Raw genomic sequence first — 25531 nt, forward strand, 5'->3', positions numbered from 1 at the left:
AAATGTGTTCCCTATTCATCTGCAGTGAAATGGTTTTGAACACTGTACCTTGTCACAGCGTATCCATTGAGTTGGAGGAACTTGAGCAGGTCCTGGGCCTTTTCCCTGTCCCGAGCCTTCTCCTTAGCCGTCAGGGTGTCATAAGGCACAAGCAGAGGATGGCTGCCACCGCCTGACACAGGGGCAAGTGGTGTTTAGACCAAACAGACTAAGAGCTACATTCTCAGTTGATTATGTGTAATAGAAAAACCCCTCTTGCCTTTAGATTGAAGCTCCATCTTCTTCTTCCTTCCCCAGGTGTTGTGATAGTTCTCAGCCAGTTGCTCAGCCATAGACTGCATGGAGATCAAATCAAATCAGTTTTATTTGTATATCCCCAATATCTATATCTATATGTCGAACATATTAACGGAAAGATACATACCTGCAGCTCTCTGGACAGGGTCATTCCACCGATGTCTATGGGCTGAGGGTTGTAGCCGTGACTGGGATCATAAGTGGCCTGAAGACAGACAATTCATCATATTCAAGCCCCAACCTCAGCGATTTTTACCAGCATCCAATAAGGAAGTGACCACAACTGTAGTAACCGGAAGTGCCACTAGGAGGGTGGTGCCAAGACCAAGCAGTTTTTCTTTGACTCACTTGTTAGATAGGCCGTTTTCAAAGTCTTATTAAACCTATTTACAGCCTGGGCCACAAAACCATTTTAGTCTGTATGTTTAGGTCATATCTCCATGACAACACTGAGGGGGGTGAATTTTTTCGGACCACGCTAGTTTTTATTTTATAGGAGGTTAAAATGTATTGGCGCGATCTCTTGAGTGACAGCTCTCCGCCCGTTGTCCCTCATTTTGCCTCGGAGGCATACGTCAGCTATCTCCCTCCCCCTCACAAAATGGCGACGCGCACAAACCAGGATTATTAGATGCCGTGTGAATAACTGAGGTCAGCCCGGATGCTACATCCATATTATTTACTATCTATGATCATATTATGATTATCATTTCTATAATGTTTGTTCTGTAGAATTATCAAAAGGAAGAGCACAAGGGTCAAAGGTCGAGACAATAAATGCTATGTCTCTACTAAAGCAAAAGGTGAAATCACAAATATAATTTTGAACTGATACAGTGTATTTATAATGTGAATATCATGTCTACATGCGTGGGAAATATATCCCAATGCTCATGTGTACATATATACTTTATATCAAGGCAACACAAAATTAAAAAGTCACAATTATACTGATTTTTTTTTTCACTTTTCTCTCTTGTACCTGAGCAGTTTGGGAGATCTTGCGAGTAGCGGCCTTCTGCTCCACGGCTGCCTCCCCGTCACGTGCCTTCTCCAGAGTCCACTCCCAGGCCAGCATGGCTTTGACCGACTCTTTGATGGGCCAACGGTAAATCTCCTTATCCTAAAACACACAGACACACACACACACACACACACACACACACACACACACACACACACACACACACACACACACACACACACACACACACACACACACACACACACACACACACACACACACACACACACACACACACACACACACACAAACACACAGAGAAGAGGATTTAAAAATAAACAAGGAGCCTTTAAAGGTGCTACCAGAATTTTTAAATATTTTCTAAAACAGTTTTGGGCTAAAAAACAACATTTGGGCTAAAAAATAAACGTATTTATAGTTGAGTACCTGAGTGGAGATTATGGATATTAAGTCTAGGCAGGACGTTATGAATATTTACCTTTTCAGAGAAGGTTTTGTACGGCCGCAGCATCGGGTGAGTCTTCGCATTCTCGTCCAAGATCTCACCATAGGTCCAGTTGTTCTGAATCTGAAAATGCATTTAACCGTTAAAATACATAAATACAAACTATTCACTGTTTCAAATGACAAATAGGGAATTAGTTACATGTGTTTATTGACATTGCTCATAATAACCAACCTTTTCAAACGCCCATTTGTCATGAGTCAGCTCTGCAAACTTGTTGATGAAACCATCCAGCCTCTCTGGGATGATGGTGCTGTGAACAGATTAACTCGTATTTTAATAGCGCACAGGTTGTGATTACCATTCTTACCTATTTATATTTACTTAGGCCCTAATAAGCTTGTAGTAACCTGGGAATTTTGTATAGATATTACACTGGAAATTCCCTGTTAGTACTTAGGTCATATGTCGCCTCACATATTGTCTTCAAAGTGAGAGATTTTTTGTCAGAGATATTGATGTAATGTTCATACATCACAACACTCAAAAGTAAAATAAAATCATATAATAAACATCTCAAAATAATTCCAAGTCCAATATCTAAAACTAAACTACAACTTGATGATTGACAAGTTGCTTAGCATTCACAGACACTAATCAAGCAACTTCCAAAAGCACTACAGGTATACCAACACAATGTGATATATAAAGAAAGGTGCCTTGTGCATTAAAGAACAAAAAAATAGTATGTAGGCTATACTACACTTTTATATATTTACGTATAGTATTTTTTTACTCTATTCCCCAGTTAAATATATTTGTACTGGTGTGTATTTTTTTATTATAATTTATTTATTTATTTTGCATTAGTTTTTTATTTTGTTTGTATTATTTTTAACATGTTCAATAAAGACTTAATAATAATATTTTCCAGCTCACTTGGCGGTCTCGACTGGTTTGGGGTCAAAGTTTCCTTCAGCGTCCACGGAGGCTTTCTTCTCCATGTGAGAGGAGTAGCTGGCGTCCACGTAGTCTGGAGGGATGGCCCCGCCTATAGCACACAGGCACGGCATGGCGATCTTGAAAAGCTCTGCGTCATATTTCTACAGTTTCGGAGCACAAAAAAAAAATAAAAGTCACATAAATGATGATGATGATAGGGGAGCTGTAACCCTGTGTATTTCCACAGTATTTATTTTTATTTATTTAACCTTTATTTATACTCGAGGTATCGATTGAGGGGTGACCCTCATTTGCAATGATGTCGAGAAACAAAAAACAAAAACAAAACACAATATACAATGCAAATACATCAGATACACAACAACTGGTAAAGAGAAAAAAACAATTGAAACATTTAGACAGAGGTGTAAAATGACTGGAATTAAAATTAAATTGGTAAAAGTACAATATAGCCTAATTAAAAGAGTTAAAGGTAGAGTTGGGTAGATTTAAGATAGTATGTTTAAATTGATTAAAGGATATGAAGGTATTAATTTCAATTTGTTGCTGTAACTTGTTCCAGGAGTCTGTATTAACACACATAAAGTGCAGTATAGACATTGCAGGTGGACTCATCTTTCACCTTGTGTGCCAAAGACTCAAAGATTCCCCAAATGAGTTTACGGGACAGATGTAGCTCCTCCTCTGAGGACACCCCAAAGTTGGCCCATCCGTTAGGCAGGCAGTAGTACTTCCAACAGCGCTCGTAGTGGTTGGTCAGCAGCTAAAACGAAGACATTATTCATTTTTAATATATATGGAACTCCCACATAGCAATTGTTTTGTATTAGCAATTGAAGATCGTGTCAACACAGGTTACAAAGAAAAAAAAATAGCAGGCAAACCTTGAGCGGCATCTTGGCGTATTCATTGAGGATGGGCACATCAAATACCAGCCGTCGGAGCAGATGCTGCAGCATGGAGGGGCGAAGGTACCTGTGGGAGTCATGACAAATGTGACAGTTTAACATGGGACATTTGTTTCTTTATTATCAAGCATTGTGGTTCACATGGCTGTCCACATGTGTCTGTATTTTCCTGTTAAATCATTTTCTATTCTAAATAATTCTGAAGAAAAGTTCAGATTAAATATAAATACTGTAAATTATTAAAGAAAAGGGGGGAACAATATATATTCCATTGTACAGTAATACACACCTTTGAAAGAAATGTAAATAATAAATAACATTAAGTTTTAAGGGATTTTTTTTATTACATCATCATTTAGAAGCCAAATTATTATTATTATTATTATTATTATTATTATTATTATTATTATTATTATTATTATTATTATTATTATTATTATTATTATTATTATTATTATTATTATTATTATTATCTACATTTTTCTAAATAGAGACTTAAGGATGAGTACTGACTTGCAGAGCGACATGAGGCACTCCTCGATGACGTCGCGCTGGGCCTTGGTGAGGGCTCGGCCGCGGGACAGGCGGTAGATGGTGTGGAGCATGGAGTCGATCATGATGGCTCGGTGGTCCGTCCCAGCAAACAGCGGGGCACACTTAGTCAGCAGAGGCAGCACCGCAGAACACAGGTAGCGGTTCAGGGCCAGGGCCATTTCAGTGGTACTGAACGCAACCTGGAATCAGGGAGGGAGATAAGAGAGAGTTTTTGAAGGGCCTTATTGTGGATAAAATCACATGGACATAGGGTTCACGGGAGTTGACAGATGGGGAAATTTCTGTTATTATACAAAAAAAAAAATAAGCTTTCTTTTATTGCTTTCTTTGAAGAGAGTAGTTACAGAAATAATGAAAGAGAGAGAGAGAGAGAGGGGGAGAGAGAGAGAGAAAGAGAGAGACAGAGATAGAGAGACAGAGAGAGACAGAAAATATGTAAAGTAAGGGAATTCAAGGGAAACTGTTTCTGAAATTTGTTTTCAATGACCTGCCTGGTTAAATAAAGGTAAACTAATTAATAAAATAAAATAAAACAAAAGTTCTTAGTAATGGCCTTTATAGGGCAGCAAGAAGAATCTTGACAAAATATCGGTGTCCTTTTTATGCAACAAACTTTTTTTCGTTTTACTTGTTGTTGACTTCAGACTCACTCTTTTTGCATTGGCCTTTAAACCTGCAGTGTGTAGAATTTTGTGTTTTATTTCCTAGCAGATTCTGTAGAAAGTAAGTATAATATCCATAAGTAAATATAATTTAGTGCATAATAGCTGAAAAAAACGTTTTGAATTATTATTTTTTCCCTCAGAAAGGGTCTCATATATGTCCATACTTCTGCATATTTTGGACCAAGGCCTAGTGCCGCCATCTTGAAAGTGTCATAGTTGGAATGTCATCAGGAGCATTGTTTAAAATTTAGAATCGTTCTTGTCCTTGAAGGCCACTGTAGCGTCTGTTATTATTCGAAAGGGTTGGGGTTACCCAGGCAGTGTTGCATTCTAGAACTTTGTAGAACTTTCTTGATGATGTCATATTACACACTGCACCTTTAACAAAAGTTGAGACTTTGCCACTACTCCCTTTTTTCATGTATCTTATATGTTGTTTTGTATTGAATATAGTACAGCACTTAGGTCAACTGATGATGTTTTTAAATGTGCTGTAGAAATAATTTGACTTTCTATTTTTTTTTTTTTACTTCTGTGTCTTTTCCCACTCACGGTGTCTAGAGAGGCGGCCGCTCTCATGTCTGGCAGGAAGCCGACCTCCAGCACGTGAAGTAAGAAGTCCTGGTTGTCGATGCCGTACACTCTGTCCAGGAACAGCACCATGGAGGCCTTGTGGTCGGGCACAAAGCTGGCCGACATCTTTGGCTCCATAAGCTGACCGTCTGTGGGTGTGACAGAGGAGGAAAGCATATGAGAATAGTAATGCCAAATAGTATGGCCAAATTCAGGTGCATCTCAATAAATGAGATTATCGAAAAGGATCAACTATCTCAAAATGTATGAATATTATATAAAAACTAGGACTGTCAAGCGATTAAAAAAAATAATCTAATTAATTACAGGCTCTGTGATTAATTAATCTAAATTAATTGCACACTTATATGACACTTTTATGCCTGTTTATAAACAACTGTAGGCCTATAGGCTACCATTCGTCTCTCTCTCTCTCTCTTTCTCTCTCTCTCCGTCTCTCGTAACTTCTGTCTCATGGTAAGCCCATAACATAGAGCCCTCGGCCCCTTTCCCCTGCTTCTTTCTTTACTCTTTAATCCCGTGCGGGCCGTGTCCGCAAGATACAGGTGCAGCTCCGCTATCATCTCACCTCTTTTGCACCAGGTCAAAGGGCAATATAGAAGTGCGATTAATCTGCGTTAATTTTTTTAATCGCGTTAATTTTTCTGTGATTAATTAATCGAAATTAACGCGTTAATTTGACAGCCCTAATAAAAACCAATCCCAAATGTCGACCATCTGAAAAGTATGTTTATCCTAGATTCACTTCACTTTACAGTATGTGTAATGAGTCGATAATATGTTAAAGCTTCACTTTTTGATTTCAATTATATTTCATTCATTGATATTCTAATAGATAGATAGATAGATAGATAGATAGATAGATAGATAGATAGATAGATAGATAGATAGATAGATAGATAGATAGATAGATAGATAGATAGATAGATAGATAGATAGATAGAACCTTCACATTGTATTTCTAGACACGATTCCAACTTAAAGTATCTAACCTTTCCCATAGGCAGGAATCTGCACCGACAGGCTGATGACTCCCACCAGGTCTTCTATGGGCACCAGAGACCTCAGGATGGCCCGGATCCTCAGAGCCTCGCCTTTGCCCGCTTGAATCAGCTGTAAGATATGAACATTTGAGACAAACTGTATGAGACAAAAACCAATGTTAATCAACCACACACTGAGACAATGTGCGTGGAGGCTTGAGGAGGAAAAAAAGGACAAATCAATGGGTGTGAAAAAGCCTGTTCCAATCCTGAAGTGGAGAGACTATTATAAGGGACATGATACATTTGCTTAACCCTAACCCTTTTCATTCATTTATAGCTTATTTTCTTAATCATTGTGTCTTATTTATTTATTTCTGGTTGTCTGTATATCTTGTCTGATTGTTACTATGTTTGCTACGTATTTGAACATCCAGGTAGTGTTTATTTATTATTGTTATTGTTATTTTTTTCTGTCTTGCCTTTTTTTTATGTGAGGGAGACGGAGGGGTTGTGTAAGTATTGTGTGTGTGTACTTATTCAGTTTTTTTTTAAATATGTAAAACCACAAAAATAAAAGTGAAAAAAAATAAAAGCCTGTCTCACTCACATGCATCTCAGGTGCACAGCGACCGAGCAGATCAATGAGGGCCGAGTAGAAAGACATGATGGCGTTTCCAAGATGTACACGGTTCTCCTCGTGCGATTCCTCACCACCGAACCTGACAACAACAACAAAGTCTATTCATTCATTTGACTAGATCTTTTATCATGTTGTTGTTAAACAGAACAGCTTCATGCAATTTTTGTCAATGCAGACTTAAAGGTTAATAAGGCTGTATGCTTAAAGGTGCACTATGTAACTTTGGAGGAGTGAAAATTTTTAAGGTATATTCTCATATTTTAATAAAACAAACTTTACTCACAGGGAAATTGGATCCCCTGGAACACGGTTTGAAGTTTTAAAAGATACCTTAAAAGTTGCGGTTCCACTGTTTTTTTGTTTGCAAAAAGCAGGGCCCACAATTTTGTTTACAAACACATAATAGTCTTACGTGGCTCAAACAATTTTTTGATTCATAATGATTATGAATTATTGAAGCCTAAAAAATTACATATAGAGTAAATATCTATTGTAAACTAACTGCAGGCTCTGCAAATGTAAACAAATCCCCCTTTTTCCCTCAAACTGCATACTGCACCTTTAAATATCAAACCTACTGCGTCACTGACATGAAGCGTCTGTCTTTCTTGACAGTGGGTCCGTCCCTGGCCGGGTCTTCTGAGATCTTGATGGCTTCCTCCATGGCAGCCAGCAGACCGTTACCCCCCTCTCCCCTCAGGGCCGGGCCAAAGCACTCCGGACGACGGATCAACAGACGCACCACAACGTTGGCATTCTCCTCCACGCTCTCTCCTGTGAAGGGCAGGGAGCACTAATGTTAAGTCCCTTTCACACATGCACTGAGACTCTGAATTTATCTTGAGTTTACCCAGGTGAGCTGTAAATGTGAACACACATGTCCAGATTATTCTAACCAGATTAAACCCTGGCGGCCCCCAATTCCTAAGGGGGATGGGAATTTCAATGACGTTAAAATCGATGTTCAAGTCGTGAAACTGGCATGTGACAAAATACAAATATCCTATGCTGAAGAAGGAGAGTCATTTAAACAAACATAACCAAATATGTCTGCACGTATGAACAAGTCTCGCACAGAAAATCTCTGGATATTGTCCGGACTTGGAGTTCATGTGTGAAAGGAGTTTAAGTCACAGTTGCTCATTAAACAAACTACAAAACTACAAATGTAATCATTATATTGGGGTGCTGACCATTAACAAATACGGCAAAGCGGAGGAAGTCCAGGTATCTCTCTCCTCCACAGGGGTTCCAGCCGATGTCAGGGTAGCCCTTTGACAGGAGCATGGAACACATCCGCAGTCCGCAGCCCGCCAGGTATGTCACCACCTAATATCACCACACATGTCAGAGACACCAAGAGAGATTATAAACTTTCAAATTAGAATGTGATTTTTTTTAGCTATTATTATTTTAGATTCTCAAACCATTTCCAGGTCCTGCTCTTGTAGGGCCAAGGCCAGCTCATTGTTGTCAATACAGGAAGCTGCAGCCACATCCAGAGGAGTGGACCCACGCATGCCTGCAAATGTGAAATAAATGCAGTGCATCAATATACAGTATGCATTTACAGCTCTGGAAAAAGTTAAGAGACCACTCCAAATGTTCAGTGTCTCGTTTTACTATTTATAGACTTAGGTTTGAGTAGAATGAACATTTTGGTTTTATAATATAAACTACTGACAACATGTCTACCAAATCCCCCCTCCCCAAAAAAAAAATTGTCATTAAGAGCATTTTCAATAAGTAATGTAATGTAGGAGATGAAGATTTAAGAAAAATACAGACTGGTCTCTTTAATTTTTTCCGGAGCCGTATATATTTATATGGATTTTACAGTAGAGCAAATACAGTGTGCTAGGTGGCAGACACTGACCCAGGCCGATGCCACTGTTCTGCAGCAGGTAGCTCAGATGGTCGAACATGGAGCGCTGGTTCTGTCGGCTGATGCGACAGAAGTAACACAGGAAACGACAGCAGTTTGTCACCATCTGGGGGAATCGAATCTCCTGGAGAAAAAAAGGTCGAAAAGATACATATGTATGGGGATGGTGCACGGTCCAACAATGAGGTCATGTGTCAGAAAAGTTGACTGATTAGCTTGGGTAAGACTAACCCTGCATTCCAATCCCCATACTTCCCTACTATTTAGTATGCCAGAAAAAGATTTAGGACGTCCTAATACAATCACGTCAATTTTTAGTATGCTGAAAATACATAAATGCCCCCACTAACTCCAATAGCATTTTGGAGTATTCATCTTTATTCTTGACATTTCTCGACATAATGAAAAAAAATCTTCCTTATCTGATTTTTTTTCTTCTGTGCTTTAAGTATGTAGTGTAGTTAAAAGAAAAGGGATGTGATTTGGAACGCAGGGTAAATAAGATACAGGAACTAACTGAAAGGAATCTCAGTTACCTTGGAGTCTCCTCCTCCGCCCAACACATTGACCATCACCTCCATGACGGTCTCGTGCATACCCAGAGCTCTCATCAGATTGGGATGCTGGTAGAACACCTTGTTGTTCATGATGTTCCTGAAAAAAAAATACAAAAGTCAAACCTACACATTACATTTCTTTGCTCACATAGTTTAAATGTACAGTGTGTAATAGCAGCATTTAGCGGCACCTTGTGGTTAGATTCTAGATGGCAATGCTCCCTTGCTAACCTCTCCCTTTATGAGATTTTACAGAAGCTACGCTGGCCTTCAAGGACAAGAAGCTAGTTACTAAAGATGGCATCATCCACCACTTTCTCAACTGTTCCGAAAATATCACAATATGAGGTAAAGATTGAACTCAATTTCACATCTCCCACTTTTAACATGACTACAGACACATAAAAAGTAGGGGAGAACGGGGTTATATGTCACACGGGTCGGTTGTCACAATCGTTATGTCTCGACAACAGAAGGCGCTGTATGTGAAATTTTGGTATGGAAATATCCAGAGTTGGGATCAGAGGTCACCTACGTAGTCCTCCTTGGAGCGGAGTTTTGTTTTGGTGATGAGCAAATCACACTCGAGTAAAAAGTGTGCCTACCAACCCGGTTCTCCCCTACATAGGCCTATTCTAGATATATTTAGTCCCCCACTGACCCTATGCTCTGGATCATGAGCCGCTCCTCCTCTGGACCCATCTGGACGATGAGCAGCGATCGGATCTGTCCCAGACACTCCAGCAGGTCCATGGTGTCCTGCACAGACACTGCGTTGATGGAGTAGGCTTTGGGCAGCGCGCGGATCAGCTCTCCCAGGCCGTCATACTGTCTGTGCAGCAGGCTGAACATCAGACGCACCAGCTCAGGGTTCTGGATGAAAGACTCCTGCGCCCAGTGGATCATGGTGTGGGAGATCAGCTCCTGGAGGGTGTCTGGGTGGAGTGGATATAGTGGATATATCAGTATAGTATCTCAGTATGTCTCTTGTGTTATATCATTTGTTAAGATTTATAAATTATTCTCAAGAATCACTGACTCCACCTTAAAATGATTCCTTCATATGTGTTTAGGTGATTTGGATGTTTTTTTTTCTTACTGGGTTTTACTTCCTCGTCGACCTCCGGTTTCTCCTCCTCTTTGTTCTGACGTAAGCTCTTGACCTTCTCCACCAGACTGAGGAGTCTTCCTCCCAGCGTGGTATCCACCTGCTTCTCCTCTTCCTCCTCCTCAATATTTATACCTGAGTGTACAATGGTTATTTAAGTTAAGTTAAGTCTTTATTTTGTCAATGAACACACATGCAAGGTAAGTCACACACGGTCATCAAAATTATATTTTCGCTTACCCCTCCTACATCTCTAACACACACATGCAGTTGTACAGAAGCGGGTATGTACTGTATACCTAAGTGTACAATGGTACTACAGAAATTACTACGAGGAACTGTCAGCTTTTGTTTTTGAGTCTAGTACCCCCTTTGGACATAAGCAGTAGTGATTTACAACACTAGCACCTCCCACTGGCCTAAATATCTTTGCTACTGTATGAATGTTCCGACAGCGTGCATTTGTTGTGGAAGAGAGATAGCACAGTACTGTTTGGGCAAAAACAGGGTTTTCCTGCCCTTCAAACTATCAATTTACCTGAGTTTTTGCGAGGACATTGTTTAATAACTTTATAAAAATAGCGTTGTTTGCTGTGATTTTCTCGTTTGCTTTTATAGGTTATTTATAATCACCAGAGGATAAGGGTAATTCATGTTTGAACAGTAAACAAATACAGATCATTTTATTTTGAAGGGGCTTCTCACCACAGTGAAGCAGGAGGTCTTTGTGAAACTCTCCTAGAGTGTCGCGCACCTCCTCCGGCACCGGACAGTCGTCCTCCTCTAGATGCTTAAAGTTGGTCAGCAGAAGAACCTTGAAGGGGAACACAGTAACACAACCATTCATTCATCAAAGTAATAGTAAATGGACTTGACTTATATAACGCTTTCTAGCCGATTTTCTCAGCCCCAAAGCGCTTTACATTTCTTACCACATTCACCCATTCATACACACACTCACACACCGATGGCAGTAATGGTCGGTACCTGGTCCTGTGGTGGTGAGCGGAACTCAAAAATTTGACCCGTGGATCTTTACTGCAGGTCATCCCCCCCTCTCTCTCTCTCTGTCTCCCCATTTCAACTCTGTACTGTCTAATAAAGCTTAAAAATGCCCATTAAAAAGTAATGGTCGTTACCTGGTCCTGTGGCGGTGAGCGGAACTCGCGGGTCCTGCGTGCGGTCTCGGCGGCCGACATGCTGAAGGCTCTCATCAGCAGGTTGTATCTGACCCGCTGGTTGCTCTGAACATTCTCCACAAACTGGTCCGAGTACGCCACGATGCCTTCCACTCTGTGACGCAGCTCACAGTCACAGAAGTACTGCAGCAGAGTGCACATCTGAGAGAGAGGGAGATGCAATAGGGAAAAGGAGTTTCAGACATGGTATAGATATTGTAGAGAAATAGTTCAAGGTTTATTTATATATTTCTAGCTTGTTGCATAACTACAGGGTTCAAGACAAGGCGACAGAAACCATTCTTTTTAGATACAACGGGTTATTTAAAAAGACTTAAAAGAGATATTTAAAGTAGGGGCTACACAATATCCCATAAAATATGAGATAACCGTGAATATTGTAATGTGAGTATATTACATGTTATAATTTAAGGAATTCTGTGGTGATTAATAGTAATAATGTTAATCCTAGCTGCTGGCTAACACATAATCAAATAACTATATTTTCACATCCATGTGCTTTACAGTAACACTTCAGTGAGTAGCAAATACATGAGGGCCAGGGCACTAGAACAGTAGGCTTCATTTGATTGACCAAATATATTGACATGCAGAGTGTGAATGCATGGCACATGTATTAGGCTAAAATTTACCACAGTTCAGGCAGTCTTTCCGATATGTATTCCGCGATATCAACATTCGCAATAACTATACATTTCCAATATATTGTGCAGATTGTGCATGTTTAAAAGTGGGGTCGCGATTATGGAGAATACTTGTTGACAAAATCACTTTTTCAATCAAGATTTTGGGACAAGAAAATTATGAGTTTGACCAAAAGTGACTTTGAAAACAAGCAGAATCGCTGACTCCACCTTTTTTAGGACATAGGATATAATGTTTAGGCTCCACACAAACACCAAATGACAGTGTTTGAATTGTTAAATTGATTTTGCCTTTCAGAAGTTATTGTTAAAACAGGTTCCTATCTGAAAAATGTCCTACTTGTTTAAGTAGCGTGTCCATGCTGTAGTGTACACCATTGTTTTGTTCTGTTATTATTTGAATGTTTTGTGCTCCATACCATGGTAATATGGTCAAGAGCCGTCAATAAATGAAAATTAAATGAATTTTAAAATGACCTGCAGTTTGACGGACTCGGGCAGTTTCATCTGCAGCAGCCCTTCATCCAGCCCCTCCTCTTCCTCTTTGGGTTCGGGCTCCACTGCCTCTGTCTCTTCCTTCTCCTCCTCCGCCTTCTCTCCCTCCACCTTCCCTCCCTCCTCTTCCTCTTTCTCTTCCTCCGCTGCTTCCTCCTTTGGTTCTGTCGTTCCCTCGTCCAGCTCGTCTTTGTCCAAATCCTTCAGTTCTATTTCCTCTTCGTGGCCGACACCTTCGTCCTCGGCCTCAGACAGCTCCTCGTCTTCTTCATCTTCCTCTTTCTCTTCCTCCTCCTCACTCTTTCCCTCCGCCGCTCCCTCCTCCACAGCTTCCACTTCCTCCTAGGAATTTTGATTTGATTCATTTAGTAAAAAAAGAACCAGAAAGGATATGATATTTTGATCTTTCTGTGCTCATTTGGATTACATATCTGAAAAGGAGCTTAAAGAAGTATAGTATTTATGAATCTAACCCCTGCTCCATAAGCCATTGTTGATAAATGGTCTAGCTTCCTTATATATAAACCTCACAATGATAACTTACTCAAGCTTTCCTATATATACTGTATATATTAAGTGCTAATTACCCATTATCAATGTCTTACAAAATACACATTTATCATTAATATGCTCATATCAAATATATATATATATATATATTTTTTTTTTTTTATTGTTTGCAAAAGAAAAAATGTGTAGGATGTTGTAAATGTAAAAGATAACTCTCCGATTAATATATGATCCTACAATAAAGTATAACAATATGTAATGTCATTAAAAAATTACAAATAAAACCCATTACACAAACCTCTTCTTCCTTCCCGCTGAAGACGTTAGGGTCGATCATCTTGAGGATGTGCTTGGTGTCTTCGTCGTTGAAGATTCCCATGATGAGCAGAGTGCTGATGAGCTTCAGGATGGGGACGAAGTGGAACTCCACGCTGCCTCCCACTGGATCCCTCATGGCCTGGCTACCATCCAGCACCGCCTCTGTCAACATGCTGATAGCCCGGGTCTTCAGAGCCTAAAAGAGGGTAATGGTAGATTAGTTTTTAGTAAGAAAAGGACCAACTAAAATGTCTTTACATGTTATTATCATGTTACATGTTATGTGGATATTGTAAATATTTTTCCACACATCGCACATTTCAATTTAACTTATCTACTTTTTACTTTCTATTCTATTATATACATACTGTTTTATATTGTACAAAAAAATCCTTTGCACGACTTAGTATTTTAGAATTTATCTACTGTAAATAGTGTTTAGGTTATGTTTATCTTGTTCTACTCTCTATATATTTTTTTTTCTATCGTTCCTATTGCACCGTGGGCCAGTGATAAACGCCATTTTGATTCTGATGTATGTCTCGCATATATCACAACTGACAATAAAAAACTTTGACTTTGACTTGGCTTTGATCAGTGCAACCTGTATAGAGTTATTTTCCTATAACTATAATTATCGTTATTCAAGAGCGTGGTCTTTTTATTGTAGAGCATGATGTATTGATTTCACGTTCGGATTTTGTAATCATTTTCCTCAAACTCTGCCCCTGGCTCTCAAATGTCTCCTGCTTCCCACTCGCTTATCATACTGTTGATAAATATTTTTAAATAACTTGTATACTTTTAGTCAATCTCCTACATGAGCAAATCACCATGGTAAAATAAGTTGCAATAAAATACATTCTTATGCCAAGTCAAGAAAACAAACTGTAATTGCATCTCAGTTCTTGATGGAAGCCACTGTCGCAAATGACAATTTGGATCAATATAAGCAGAAAAAATACAGACATTGTTTGAGCAGTGAGTCTGAGTGAAAGCAGGAGCAATTTGTGTGCGAGGGCAGAGTTTGAGGAAAGTAATCACAAAAATATGAGCGTGAAATCAATAAATCATACTCTCAAATCAAAAAGACCACGCTCTTGAATTAACTGAATATATTAATATAACTCCATAACCCTGTATCTTATAATAATAATAATAATAATAATAATAATAATAATAATAATAATAATAATAATAATAATAATAATAATAATAATAATAATAATAATAATAATAATAATAATAATATCTTCATTTATATAGCACCTTGAAGAACAATGGTTTACAAAGTGCTTTAACAAAATACATACAGTATGAGCAAGTACAATAAAATAAATACGAACTAATCAAAATAAAAACACATATACAAAAAGATAAATACACATACTCATATATACACACCAAACAAACCAAACGAGATGAATAGGTGCTAGGGTAAAAAGACATTGAGGAACAGCATAAAAGGAATAAAAAGACCTTTTACCTGCAAGGGGAAAACGGGACTGAGGGTGTAGAGGTCGGGGTCCGTGCCGACAAAGTTGATGGATGAGAAATGCAGCTTGGGGCGTAGGCAGGTGGTGAGGCCCACGCCGGGGAGGGAGTGGGCCCCCTTCTTATCAGGATAGAGGTGAATGGTCAGGGTCTCTTCGGTCATTGGGACAATAAACTCCCTGTTGGTGCCCAGACGAGCCCGTTTGGCCGACTCCAGGTGAATGCTGATGAGCAGGTCGTAGTAGCCGCTGCGGAGGGGACCAGGCAGGTAGGTGTTCTCGGTGGAGTAGAAGAGCTGAGATTCATCCACGTGACTGCACAGGGCGTGAGCTACACGGTTGTTGCCCAGCGCACACACGGCGCAGTACAGCATGAGGGTGTGGTAGTGGAACTTCATCAGATCCTGACGCTCAGACAGCTCCAGCACGTCAATACACCTGAGAAAACAAACACAGTCAAAGTCAAAGTCTTTCATTGTCAGTTCTGATATATATGCAAGACACACATCAGAAACAAAATGGCGTTTATCTCTGGCCCACAGTGCAGTTGGGACGATACAATAAAAAAAATATAGAGTTAAATAAAATAAACATAAACAATATTTACATAAGAAACATTCTAAATACTAATAAGTAGACGCAGAGATGAAATAATCTTAATCCTGAAAAGGGAACATTTAGTAACACATCTACATGAATCCATTAGGGGTTACCAGGGATAGTTGACTATAACAAGATTCGATTGAAGGAGTCCGATTTGACTGACTTTCTCAGAGTCGAATAGATGTCAAATTTGTTTATGAATCAAGGATCATTCTATTTCAGCTATAGGGGAGTGTTGATGAATATCAGTTTTTTATATGAAATTGCTTAGTTTCTCCAAATAAAATTAAATAAATCGCCTATTGTGATATAAAAATCTGCCTTCTTAATGTTAATAAAAAATAAAAAATAAATCATGAGCTTATAATCAATATCCGTTGTGTGCAGGAATGGTCTTCTGTTGCAATCAAATGAATTCATATGTCAAGTTAAGAAGACAAACTGCAATCGGGTTTTTCAGCTCCTTTGTTTGGTGTGGAAGAAGTGAAAGCCAATGTCACAAATGAGAATGCAAAACAAAAACACAAGTTATTATTTTTTTAGTCGGGGACACCCTTTAAATCCATATAATAAGAAAAAATTAATTGTAGGATGTTGTAAATGTAAAAAATTACTCAGACTCTTATATGATCCTACGATAAAGTAAATAAAAACAAATAAAAAATCCATATAATATAAATTATCTTCCTACATCCTACTTTCATATTTAAAAAAATTGCATTACTTTACATTGCAGTGCACCGCAGGAAACATTGGTAAGCAAGGCAGGGCAAGGCTAGGCAAGTTTATTTCTATAGCACAATTCAGACACAAGGCCACTCAAAGTGCTTTACAGGGGCAAGATTAAAATACATTTAAAAGTTAATGAATAGAAATAGAACATTTAAATACAATAATTGGTAACCAGTTAGTGACTTGCAGACTGTCTACTGAGGCTACTGACCTGTTCTCCTCTGGGATGTGCAGAGCCATCATGATGAGGGGTTCGATGCACTCCACCTTCCAGCCCAACCTCTCGCTCACTTTGCCCACCTCCGGGTTGAGGAAGTGATTGGGCATTCGGCTCCAGATGACTGGGGTCAGCATCTGGACGTCCAGCCTGGGAGGGCACTGGGGCACCGGGTTGTTACGCTCACTGCGGAACATGGCTGCCGAGATGGGCATGATGTTCTGAGAGAAAAAAGACGAATAATGAATGAATAGACTTTATTGTCATTGCACATGTCACAAGTACAGAGCAACGGAATTACCAGTTACATCCCGTCCAAGAAACATAATGACACTTAAGAAAGGGGTGAAAAAGCAAAGGATAGCAGCGTTTGAATGAGAAAACAAGACTGTTTTTAGCAAACACAGGAGATAAGCAGAGACTCTAGTCAGCAGTGTAGTTCCAATGACGTTGTGGAAAGTCTTTTATAATTACAAACATTTCCATTATGGACTTATCTTTCTCTTTTCAGGGTGAAGGTTAAATGACATCTAAAATCAATACCAACTCATTCATTTTGTCTTAATGGAGAATGGATAGAAATGGTCCCTCGTGTTTCACCAAGGTCAAAAGGGGGGCAGGAGTGTGAGAACAGCAAAATCAGTTACACACAATATGAACATAGTGTTTGAGCGAAAGTAGTTTCTAACCTTGAGTTTTCCCAGCTCCAGTTGCACCATGTTCTGATTGGATGGCTGGACGAACACGGCAGGAAACAGCTTAGTGTTGGGCTCCACCTAGAATAAAAACACACACACTCTGGTTTTACTGCATATACTGATGATTACTCAACAGTCTAGTCACAAAATACAAACACAACCGATAGTGTGTAAGGCAAGGAAAGTTTATTTCTATAGCACAATTCAGACACAAGGCCATTCAAAGTGCTTCAAAGGGGCAAGATTAAAAATACATCAAGAATAGAATACACATTAAAAAAGTGAATGACAAATAAAACATTTAAATAAAATAAATAAAACATTTAAATAAAATAAAAATGACAAGTTAAAAGTGTAGCCGTATCTTACCTGGTAGAATGTGTTGAATTCCTTCCCATTGGCTGTAAAGGTCATGAGGCCCGTTGCCAGGTCGACCAAGCAGCCAACCACCATGTCCTCCTGGCTGAAGCGCGTCTGGTGGTTACTGACCAGGTCGCCTCCCCACACCATGTAACAGTTACTGTGCTTCATACTGCGGAGAGACAGCAAACCAAGTGTTCCTCAGTACATTTATACAGTAACAATCTGGATAAAAATATAAAATAAGCTAATATGGGTTTGTTTTAGGCCGAAAGGTATCTTTTGATAATTTCGAGAAAAAAAAATATTTAAAAAGTATATTTTTTTATATATACAGCTCCGGAAAAATTACGAGACCAGTCTGGATTTTTCTTAAATCTCCATCTCTAGATTACTTAATGGAAATGCTCTTAATGACAATTTTGTTTTGGGGGGGGGGGGGGATTTGGTAGAAATGTTGTCAGTAGTTTATTATATAAAACCAAAATGTTCATTCTACTCAAACATATGCCTATACATAGTAAAACACGAGACACTGAATATTTGGAGTGGACTCTTCATTTTTTGCTAATATGTTAATATATGGGTTTGTATTAGGGCGGAAGGTATCTTTTGGTAATTTGAAAACATAAATTATGTAAAAATTAAATAAAATTATATACAAGTTGTAAATGGAAAAAATAAGGGGACCAAGTATTGAGCCCTGTGGGACACCACTGGGTATAAGGATTAGGTACTTTAAGAGAAAAACATTTAAGAAGGTTTAAAATGAATGACAAGCAGTTAGGGTCAGGGGTTAGAAACATTAAACTTCTTAACTCCTTGACATTCAGTTACACTTCAATAAATATTTACTAAAAGAAAAATTTATTTTTGTAATTTCTTAGTGCTATTTGTCAATTTCTTCAATGTGTAAAATAAACAGCTAGCCTTAATCATATCAATAACAGTTTGAACCAAGATTGAATAAACACTAAAATACATACTGTATCCCCCTACCATTAAGAAGTACTGGCATTGCTCCTAATAAAATACCATTAAAATGCGTGAAGGACAAACCTGTCGTGTATGTTGCCTCTGTCGTCTCCAACAGTAACAGTGACACTGCGCACTTTGGAGAGGTCAAAGCTGGGATCATACTGGTGGTAGTCAGGGGTGACCCAACCAATCCACACGCCAGACGGCTCCTGTCCCGCAAATATCCTCACAGAATAGTAATACTGAAAAGGAAATAAGGAATAAAATATGATTGTTAGAAGACATATGAGAGAAGAAATGTATAAGCAATCATATTTGATTATGTAGAGATTCCTTATTTGCTGCATGTTGCTGAAGATCCCTTTTTTTCATGCCTGTGAGTTTTAGTTTGTATTTGTTTTGTATTTTTCTAACATGTTCAATAAACTCGAATTCTCTATAAACTAGACAATATAATAAGTTAGATAATGCAACTCTAACAAGCTCAGATAAGCAGGCTTAGCAAATCATGCCAGCCTGATCCATTGACTTTGCACAAACTGGAGGGATCATATTTGGCATGTGCTGTCTATCTGGCATTATATAAGTGCAGCTCACTGTGGTGGTATTAAGGATAATCTCAGGGTCATCTCTGTCGTCTGGGACAACGTCTTCCACCAAACGTGGCACCATTGGAGGGGCCGGAGGAGGGCCGAGGGGCGTCATGGCAGCCGCCTTCTTGGCCATGAAGAGGAACCTAATGTGCAAAGAAGATGTTTTGTTTTAAACCTAAATGATAGACACATTATTTACATACTAATCTGGACCATGAACTCTGTGTGCTTGTTCCCTTTCACCAAGAAACCCAATCTGCCAGATTTACCCTTTTTTCTTGCCCTTCTCTGACACTGTGTCTTTCTCATTCTCCATAGACGTATCCTTGGCTACGGAGGGCTCCTTCTTGTCCTCCTCTTGCTCCTTGCGACTGGCCGACTTCTTCAGAACTTCAAACTCCGAGTCGGGTTCTATGACGACCACATGGTCCTCTGGGATGGTGAGGGCGCGGGTGAGGGGAGTGGTTCCCGCGGTGACCTTAAAGGTCTCGTGAAACTGAACGGGCATGCTCAGTCTGAGGAACAGCATGTCTGTGTTGGCGTTTTGAGAGCCAAACGTTTTGTGAGTGAGTTTCAGACAGGGGGCGCTGTCCACTGTGCCATCCACACGGGACACCTGGGAGACAATATTTAAGAAAGATTAACACTATCCCTGCATTCCAAATCACATACTTTTTCTTTTTACTTCACTACATACTTAAGTACAGAAGAGTTTTAGGGGCCACTGGAGAGAAAAGAAAATCAGATTAGGAAGATTTGTTTTAATTATGTCGAAAAATGTTAAGAAGAAAGACGAATACTCCAAAATGCTATTGGAGTTAGTGGGGCATTTATGTATTTTCATTGTGTATTGGGACATCCTAAATCTTTTTCTGGCATACAAAGTATGGGGATTGGAACGAAGGGATTGTGTATTTGTTGTTGTTTTTTTGTTTTTATTGGGGAAAATAAACATTATAGGGGAGAACGGGGGAATCTGAGGCATCGGATAATGTGAGCCACCCCCTGTATCTAGGCAACGGAAAACATTTGTGGTCATGTGAGATATATGTTTTCAAGCCCCTCTCATTTCCCCATGGCCCTGAAAGAGAGGACCTCATGGTGCTGTGGTAAGCATGCTTTTTTCACCAAAATAGGTATTTTGCATGTAAAAGTACATTTTCTTGCTGTCAACTTAATCAACTGTTGTGCCAAAGCAAATGTATTCACGTAGAAAAACTTCTATCATACGTGTTGATGAACTACCAACATATGAAACCATGTGATGCTGATAACTGAAGATTAGCCTGAAATGCTAAGAGAGGTAGTTTTTTCTCAAATTGTGGTGGTGGGGGAAAGTGAGCCAAATGCTGTGGGGGAAAGTGATCCACAGCACTTTCCCCCACTATGAGGCACAAGTTAAGTTTAGTCTTAAACATATTTTAACGTAATATTACATAACATATGTTTTATTATTACGTCATACACATTGTAGAAAAGCCATCATGCCAAGGAAATACACCAGGAAGACGACCTGGGGCAACCACACGGAAAGAGCACTTTCTCATCTTTCCCTGTAACCTTCAGGGCTGGAATGTAGAGTAGGCCTAGTTGTAGAGTATGACAGGCTGATGTTATAATCCAGCTGGGTCTTCTCCTGTGTTCTGAGTCCCAGGCTGTTCTCGCTGGTTCTGATTGTCCTATGCTTTGACCCCCAGACACTAGCTGACTCTAAGGGTCCTGTGTTCTGACCCCCAGACAGTGTTCTAATCTAACTGGTTATATCTTTAATTTGAATCTTATTAAAACTGTTTGAATTATAATATGTTGTATTTGATTTTGTTCAGGGTTACTTTCAAGTGTTTAGAAAATTTGCTTTGCTTAATTGACCAAACCCCATCATTCTTTTACTAGTTCGACATTATTTCTGGAATGTGTGGCTAGCTTTCAGGATTCTAACTGTTACAATATGTGTTGTTATGGTAGTTTCAGAGTGGAAAAAGTAAGTGCTTCACTTTACCCCCTTGATTTTTCTGGTCTGTCTCAGTTTACCCCACAGCTGGGGTAAAGTGAGCCACATGACAACTTTTTTTAAAACAATCATATTTCCACTGCCCTTTGTCTTGAACAAATTCTGCTAATGCCCATTTCTAGGAAACACCCTGAATTAATGGGAAATGTGTAAATTTGAGTGATAAATCATTTTAGCTCGCTTAGAGGGGAGCCAATGTAAAAAGTGGCTCAGATTACCCCGTTCTCCCCTACAGCTCAACATGTAAATATAACTTAAATTTTTTTTAAAGAAGAAAAATGCTAATTATTTAAATATTATTATTATAAATCAATCTAAATGACAGACAAATAGATAGATACCAAGATAAATGGAGCTAAAATGAATATAAAATAGATAATACATTTAATACATCACTTAATAATATTAATAATAATAAAAATACATTATCTAGTTTTGGAGTTAAAGTTTCTCTTTATATTGAATGTGTCACTAAATAATTACCTCAATATGATTGTGTTCAGGGGGTACAGGCCCAAACTGAGGCAGACTTTTACTGAACCACATGGTGATGTCTCGCTTCATATTGATGGCAAAGGGTTCGAATCCTTCCTGAAGGCCACAGATGGCAAAGTAACGCAGGCTGCTGACATTCTGACCGAGGTTGATCCTTCCAACCTGGCCCAGGCCCAGAGTGCAAACTGGGATAAAACCTAAGACAAGAAATAATTGGTTAGAGTATTTTATGATTGATGTGATGTTACAGTTGTCTTAAAGGTGGAGTCTGAAGTGATTCTGAAGAATGCTTGTTGTCAAATAACTTTTTATCAAAATCAGTGAATACCTCCTCAGGATCTGCAACTTGTACATACTGTGTGCGTGCTGAAAGAAATCAGGTGTTAATATACACAGCCTAGGCTCTGTAAACACTTTGTTTACATACCCTTTGTTTACATGCCAGTTTAAAGAGATTAGTCTGTGTATTACCCGTTTTTTTTTTTTGGATCACACACACAGTACGGACAGGTAGCAGATCGTGAGGAGACATCCACTCATTTTGACAAAAAGTAATTTTGACAACAAGCGTTCTCCAGAATTGCTGACCTCACCTTTTGTTAGTTGTAAAAACTGTAAAGTAACAATTTATGCCAAACAAGTTTTAAGTAAAGAGAATCCCCCCTTTCTGTATCTGCAAAACAAATGTAGGTACTTGGCAACGGTCATTAAATCCTTTGACACAGGATTTTCCAAGTCCCATGTAATAAAGTAAAATAACACCAACGCCTTCTTACCTTCCCCAATTTCGATGTCTTTGAACGCCATCTCCGACCCCGAGTCACTGATCAACATCTCTCCATTCAGCGTGAACATGATGTTCATCTCAGTCAGGTCGATCATACAGCCGACCACATCACCAGACAGCCACTGACGGCCGAAGGGCTCGTTGCCAATATGCCATCTTTGAGCCTGCGAAAAAAGTTACATTAATAAAATGATATGTAAAACACAACTTCTAATTTTTATTCAAAAATGTAAGAGACATCAAAATCATGATAATACATCTCTAGTAAACTTCCCTGACTACATGGACTTGGTTTTAATGTATGCCAATATTAATTCCATTCTCTTTTCTAATTTTTCCTGGCTAATTAAAATAAAAATAAAACAAAACATTTAAAAACTTGATAGCACAAAAGTTTGTTTTCAGAATTGACGGGGTTTGACCCACATCTCATCTATTCGGAAGAAATCTAACAAAACTTACATCACCTATTTTGACACTGATAAGCAATTTATTTGCTCACTTTAGCCTTAATTAAAATAGGACTGACACGGATTTATCTTTTAAGGTGGATCTGAAAATGTTCACTTGAATTTAATTGAAAATGTTTTTATTTTGAACAAGTAAAGAAAAAGAAAAAAAAGCAATAACAAATAATAAAATGAAATAAATGAAACAAGTGGACAACAAAGTAATATGTACACACAATGAAAACCACAAATGAAAATAATAAACTGTCTAACAATTGCTTTACCTGTTCGAAAAGGGGTTGGAAGAAGAAAAATGTATTTAATCTCACCCCTTCTCCCCTAATGAATTCATAATCAGCTTCCTAATAACTTAAGACTTGACTGACCTTATTGCCGTTAAAGACGTAGGCCAGTTCGTCCGCTCCCAGCTCGGTGTCTGAGCGGACACTGGGACGCGCCCAGCCCACTCTCATCTCCCCCGTGGTCATTGCCTCAAACTCAAAGTACCACTTCCCCTGGGTGACCGCGTACGACTTCTCCGCCCGGAAGATTCGCACCTTGTCCCCGCGGGTGTTCTCAAGACCATGGCCCGCTGCAAAGGGAGGGGAAAGATGACAAATGATATATGATTAAAATTCAATGTACTACTAGGATGGAGATTTTTTTTTTAAATTCCCGCAAATGATTTCTATTGTTTTTTGTTTTTTTTAAAACAAACAAACAATCACAACCCACACCCACCCCACACAATCCTTGGTAAAAACATTAAAGAAATCAAATAAAATAGAAAAAAACTGTGAAAAAAAAGAAACACAAGATATTGGATGGAGACTTTTGCATGACACTCTGCATTTAAAGGTGGAGTCAGCGATTCTGGAGAATGCTTTTTGGCGAAATCACTTTGTTCCAATCAGTGAATATATCTCCTTACGATCAGCTACTTGAGCGTAGGCTCTGCAAAAGAATGTTGCTAGCTAGCTACGGTTGGCCACCTTTGTTTACAAACCATTTGTTTACATACCTGTCTACAGAGCCTAGGCTGTGCACACACACAGTACTATACGAAAAATAATCGGAGATATAAGCAGATTTTTTTAAGTTATTTTTGGAAAAAAAAAGCGTTCTCTAGAATTGCTGACTCCACCTTTAACCAACTTGTTATGATGGTGTAAAGCGGACTTACTGCTCTCCTGATCCGGAGGCTCAATGTTGTAGCCGTAGCCAATGAGGGTGCGGACAGCGTTGTTGACACTGTCTCGGTTGGTTTTCTTAGTTCTCTCGTCCAGCAGGTTGTAAGGGACCAGACGAGGGTTTCGCTTGTTCATGATGTCCTGAGAAGCATAACGGAATAAAACTTGATTTAAAATGTAAGAAATGAATACGTAAGAGGATTGACTATTTGTACTATTTAACAAGAAAATCTTTAACACATTGGAATGGAGACATGGTTTAGCCTCATATTGTATTTGTATAAATTGACATAGTGTCAAGATAGAAAATATAAATAAATAACATTCAGAATTGGAAAAATTAAATGATAATAATAAAGGATTTATTAATATATATATAAGAATGGGGAAAAAAAGTTGGAAGTAGGTTACCTGCACAATGCTGTAGGTCCAACCTTGCCGTACTCGGTCCCTTGCCCAAACATTGTGCCCATTTTCTGCCAATTTTTCTACCAGCTGGTTCTGGTTTGGTGTCAGTTTGACATGGTTGAGATCAAGGGGCCCGGGCTTGAATCCATTGGTCATCACATAGCTAGAGGACAGACACGTTTATATTGAGATATACAAAAATAATAATAATTTAGAAAAGTGAATTTATAGAGCCAGAAGTATAAGCCGTCATACGTCTTGGGCAGCTTGATCTTCTTGAGGTTCTCTTCAGCTTTCTCATCCCCCATTCCAACATGGCAACCCAGCGCCAGGAGAGTCCTGTTGGGGAAATACAAGGACACAGGCATCAACAATTGTGTCCATTGACCAAGGACGTAAAATTAACATCACATCTCTCAAACTGAAACCTAAATAACAAACTCACTTGAGCGTCTCTCCGGACATCTGCAGGTTGTAGTTCCTCTCGGGCTCGGGGAGACTCTGGAAGTTCAACAGACATGGATGCAGCTTCTTGTTGTCGTCCCTAAACTGTGGAGGAAGGTGATGGAAGGTTACTCACTGGTTAAAACCACCAACTCATTTACGGCTACGCTTGCCTAAACAGACCCTAATCTGTGTAGCACAGATATTGTTGATACTCCCTCTATGAAACTTCTGTCATCAAGAATTATTTCGGCTTTAGATTAGTGGCATTCACCCTATTGTCAAATGAATTAATAACCTTACTTAAACAAAATTAACC

The 25531-nt window shown here is 39.0% G+C and overlaps 1 protein-coding gene across 1 annotated transcript in view; it reads right to left on the reverse strand.

Annotated features, from left to right (window-relative positions):
- The window catches only part of ryr1b (ryanodine receptor 1b (skeletal)), a 100675-nt gene that overhangs the window by 41505 nt on the left and 33639 nt on the right, over positions 1–25531 (reverse strand). The window contains exons 23-60 of the mRNA XM_080053416.1: positions 25214–25317; positions 25024–25107; positions 24772–24931; positions 24354–24501; positions 23557–23762; positions 22711–22885; positions 21923–22131; positions 19698–20044; positions 19433–19571; positions 18917–19077; positions 17867–18029; positions 17489–17575; positions 16794–17020; positions 15241–15685; positions 13735–13950; positions 12909–13268; positions 11728–11928; positions 11294–11402; positions 10580–10723; positions 10142–10415; positions 9460–9577; positions 8915–9047; positions 8466–8560; positions 8232–8367; positions 7629–7812; positions 7006–7117; positions 6405–6525; positions 5371–5540; positions 4112–4332; positions 3575–3665; positions 3313–3453; positions 2667–2830; positions 1962–2040; positions 1761–1850; positions 1280–1420; positions 425–502; positions 260–335; positions 49–172 (exon numbers count right to left, since the gene is read on the reverse strand). Coding sequence (XP_079909542.1) covers positions 49–172; positions 260–335; positions 425–502; positions 1280–1420; positions 1761–1850; positions 1962–2040; positions 2667–2830; positions 3313–3453; positions 3575–3665; positions 4112–4332; positions 5371–5540; positions 6405–6525; positions 7006–7117; positions 7629–7812; positions 8232–8367; positions 8466–8560; positions 8915–9047; positions 9460–9577; positions 10142–10415; positions 10580–10723; positions 11294–11402; positions 11728–11928; positions 12909–13268; positions 13735–13950; positions 15241–15685; positions 16794–17020; positions 17489–17575; positions 17867–18029; positions 18917–19077; positions 19433–19571; positions 19698–20044; positions 21923–22131; positions 22711–22885; positions 23557–23762; positions 24354–24501; positions 24772–24931; positions 25024–25107; positions 25214–25317 — 6233 coding nt within the window. The remainder of the gene's footprint in view (positions 1–48; positions 173–259; positions 336–424; positions 503–1279; positions 1421–1760; positions 1851–1961; positions 2041–2666; positions 2831–3312; positions 3454–3574; positions 3666–4111; positions 4333–5370; positions 5541–6404; positions 6526–7005; positions 7118–7628; positions 7813–8231; positions 8368–8465; positions 8561–8914; positions 9048–9459; positions 9578–10141; positions 10416–10579; positions 10724–11293; positions 11403–11727; positions 11929–12908; positions 13269–13734; positions 13951–15240; positions 15686–16793; positions 17021–17488; positions 17576–17866; positions 18030–18916; positions 19078–19432; positions 19572–19697; positions 20045–21922; positions 22132–22710; positions 22886–23556; positions 23763–24353; positions 24502–24771; positions 24932–25023; positions 25108–25213; positions 25318–25531) is intronic.

This window comes from Ammodytes marinus (assembly GCF_949987685.1).
Source record: "Ammodytes marinus genome assembly, chromosome: 3".
In the NCBI taxonomy this organism is placed as follows: Eukaryota; Metazoa; Chordata; class Actinopteri; order Uranoscopiformes; family Ammodytidae; genus Ammodytes; species Ammodytes marinus.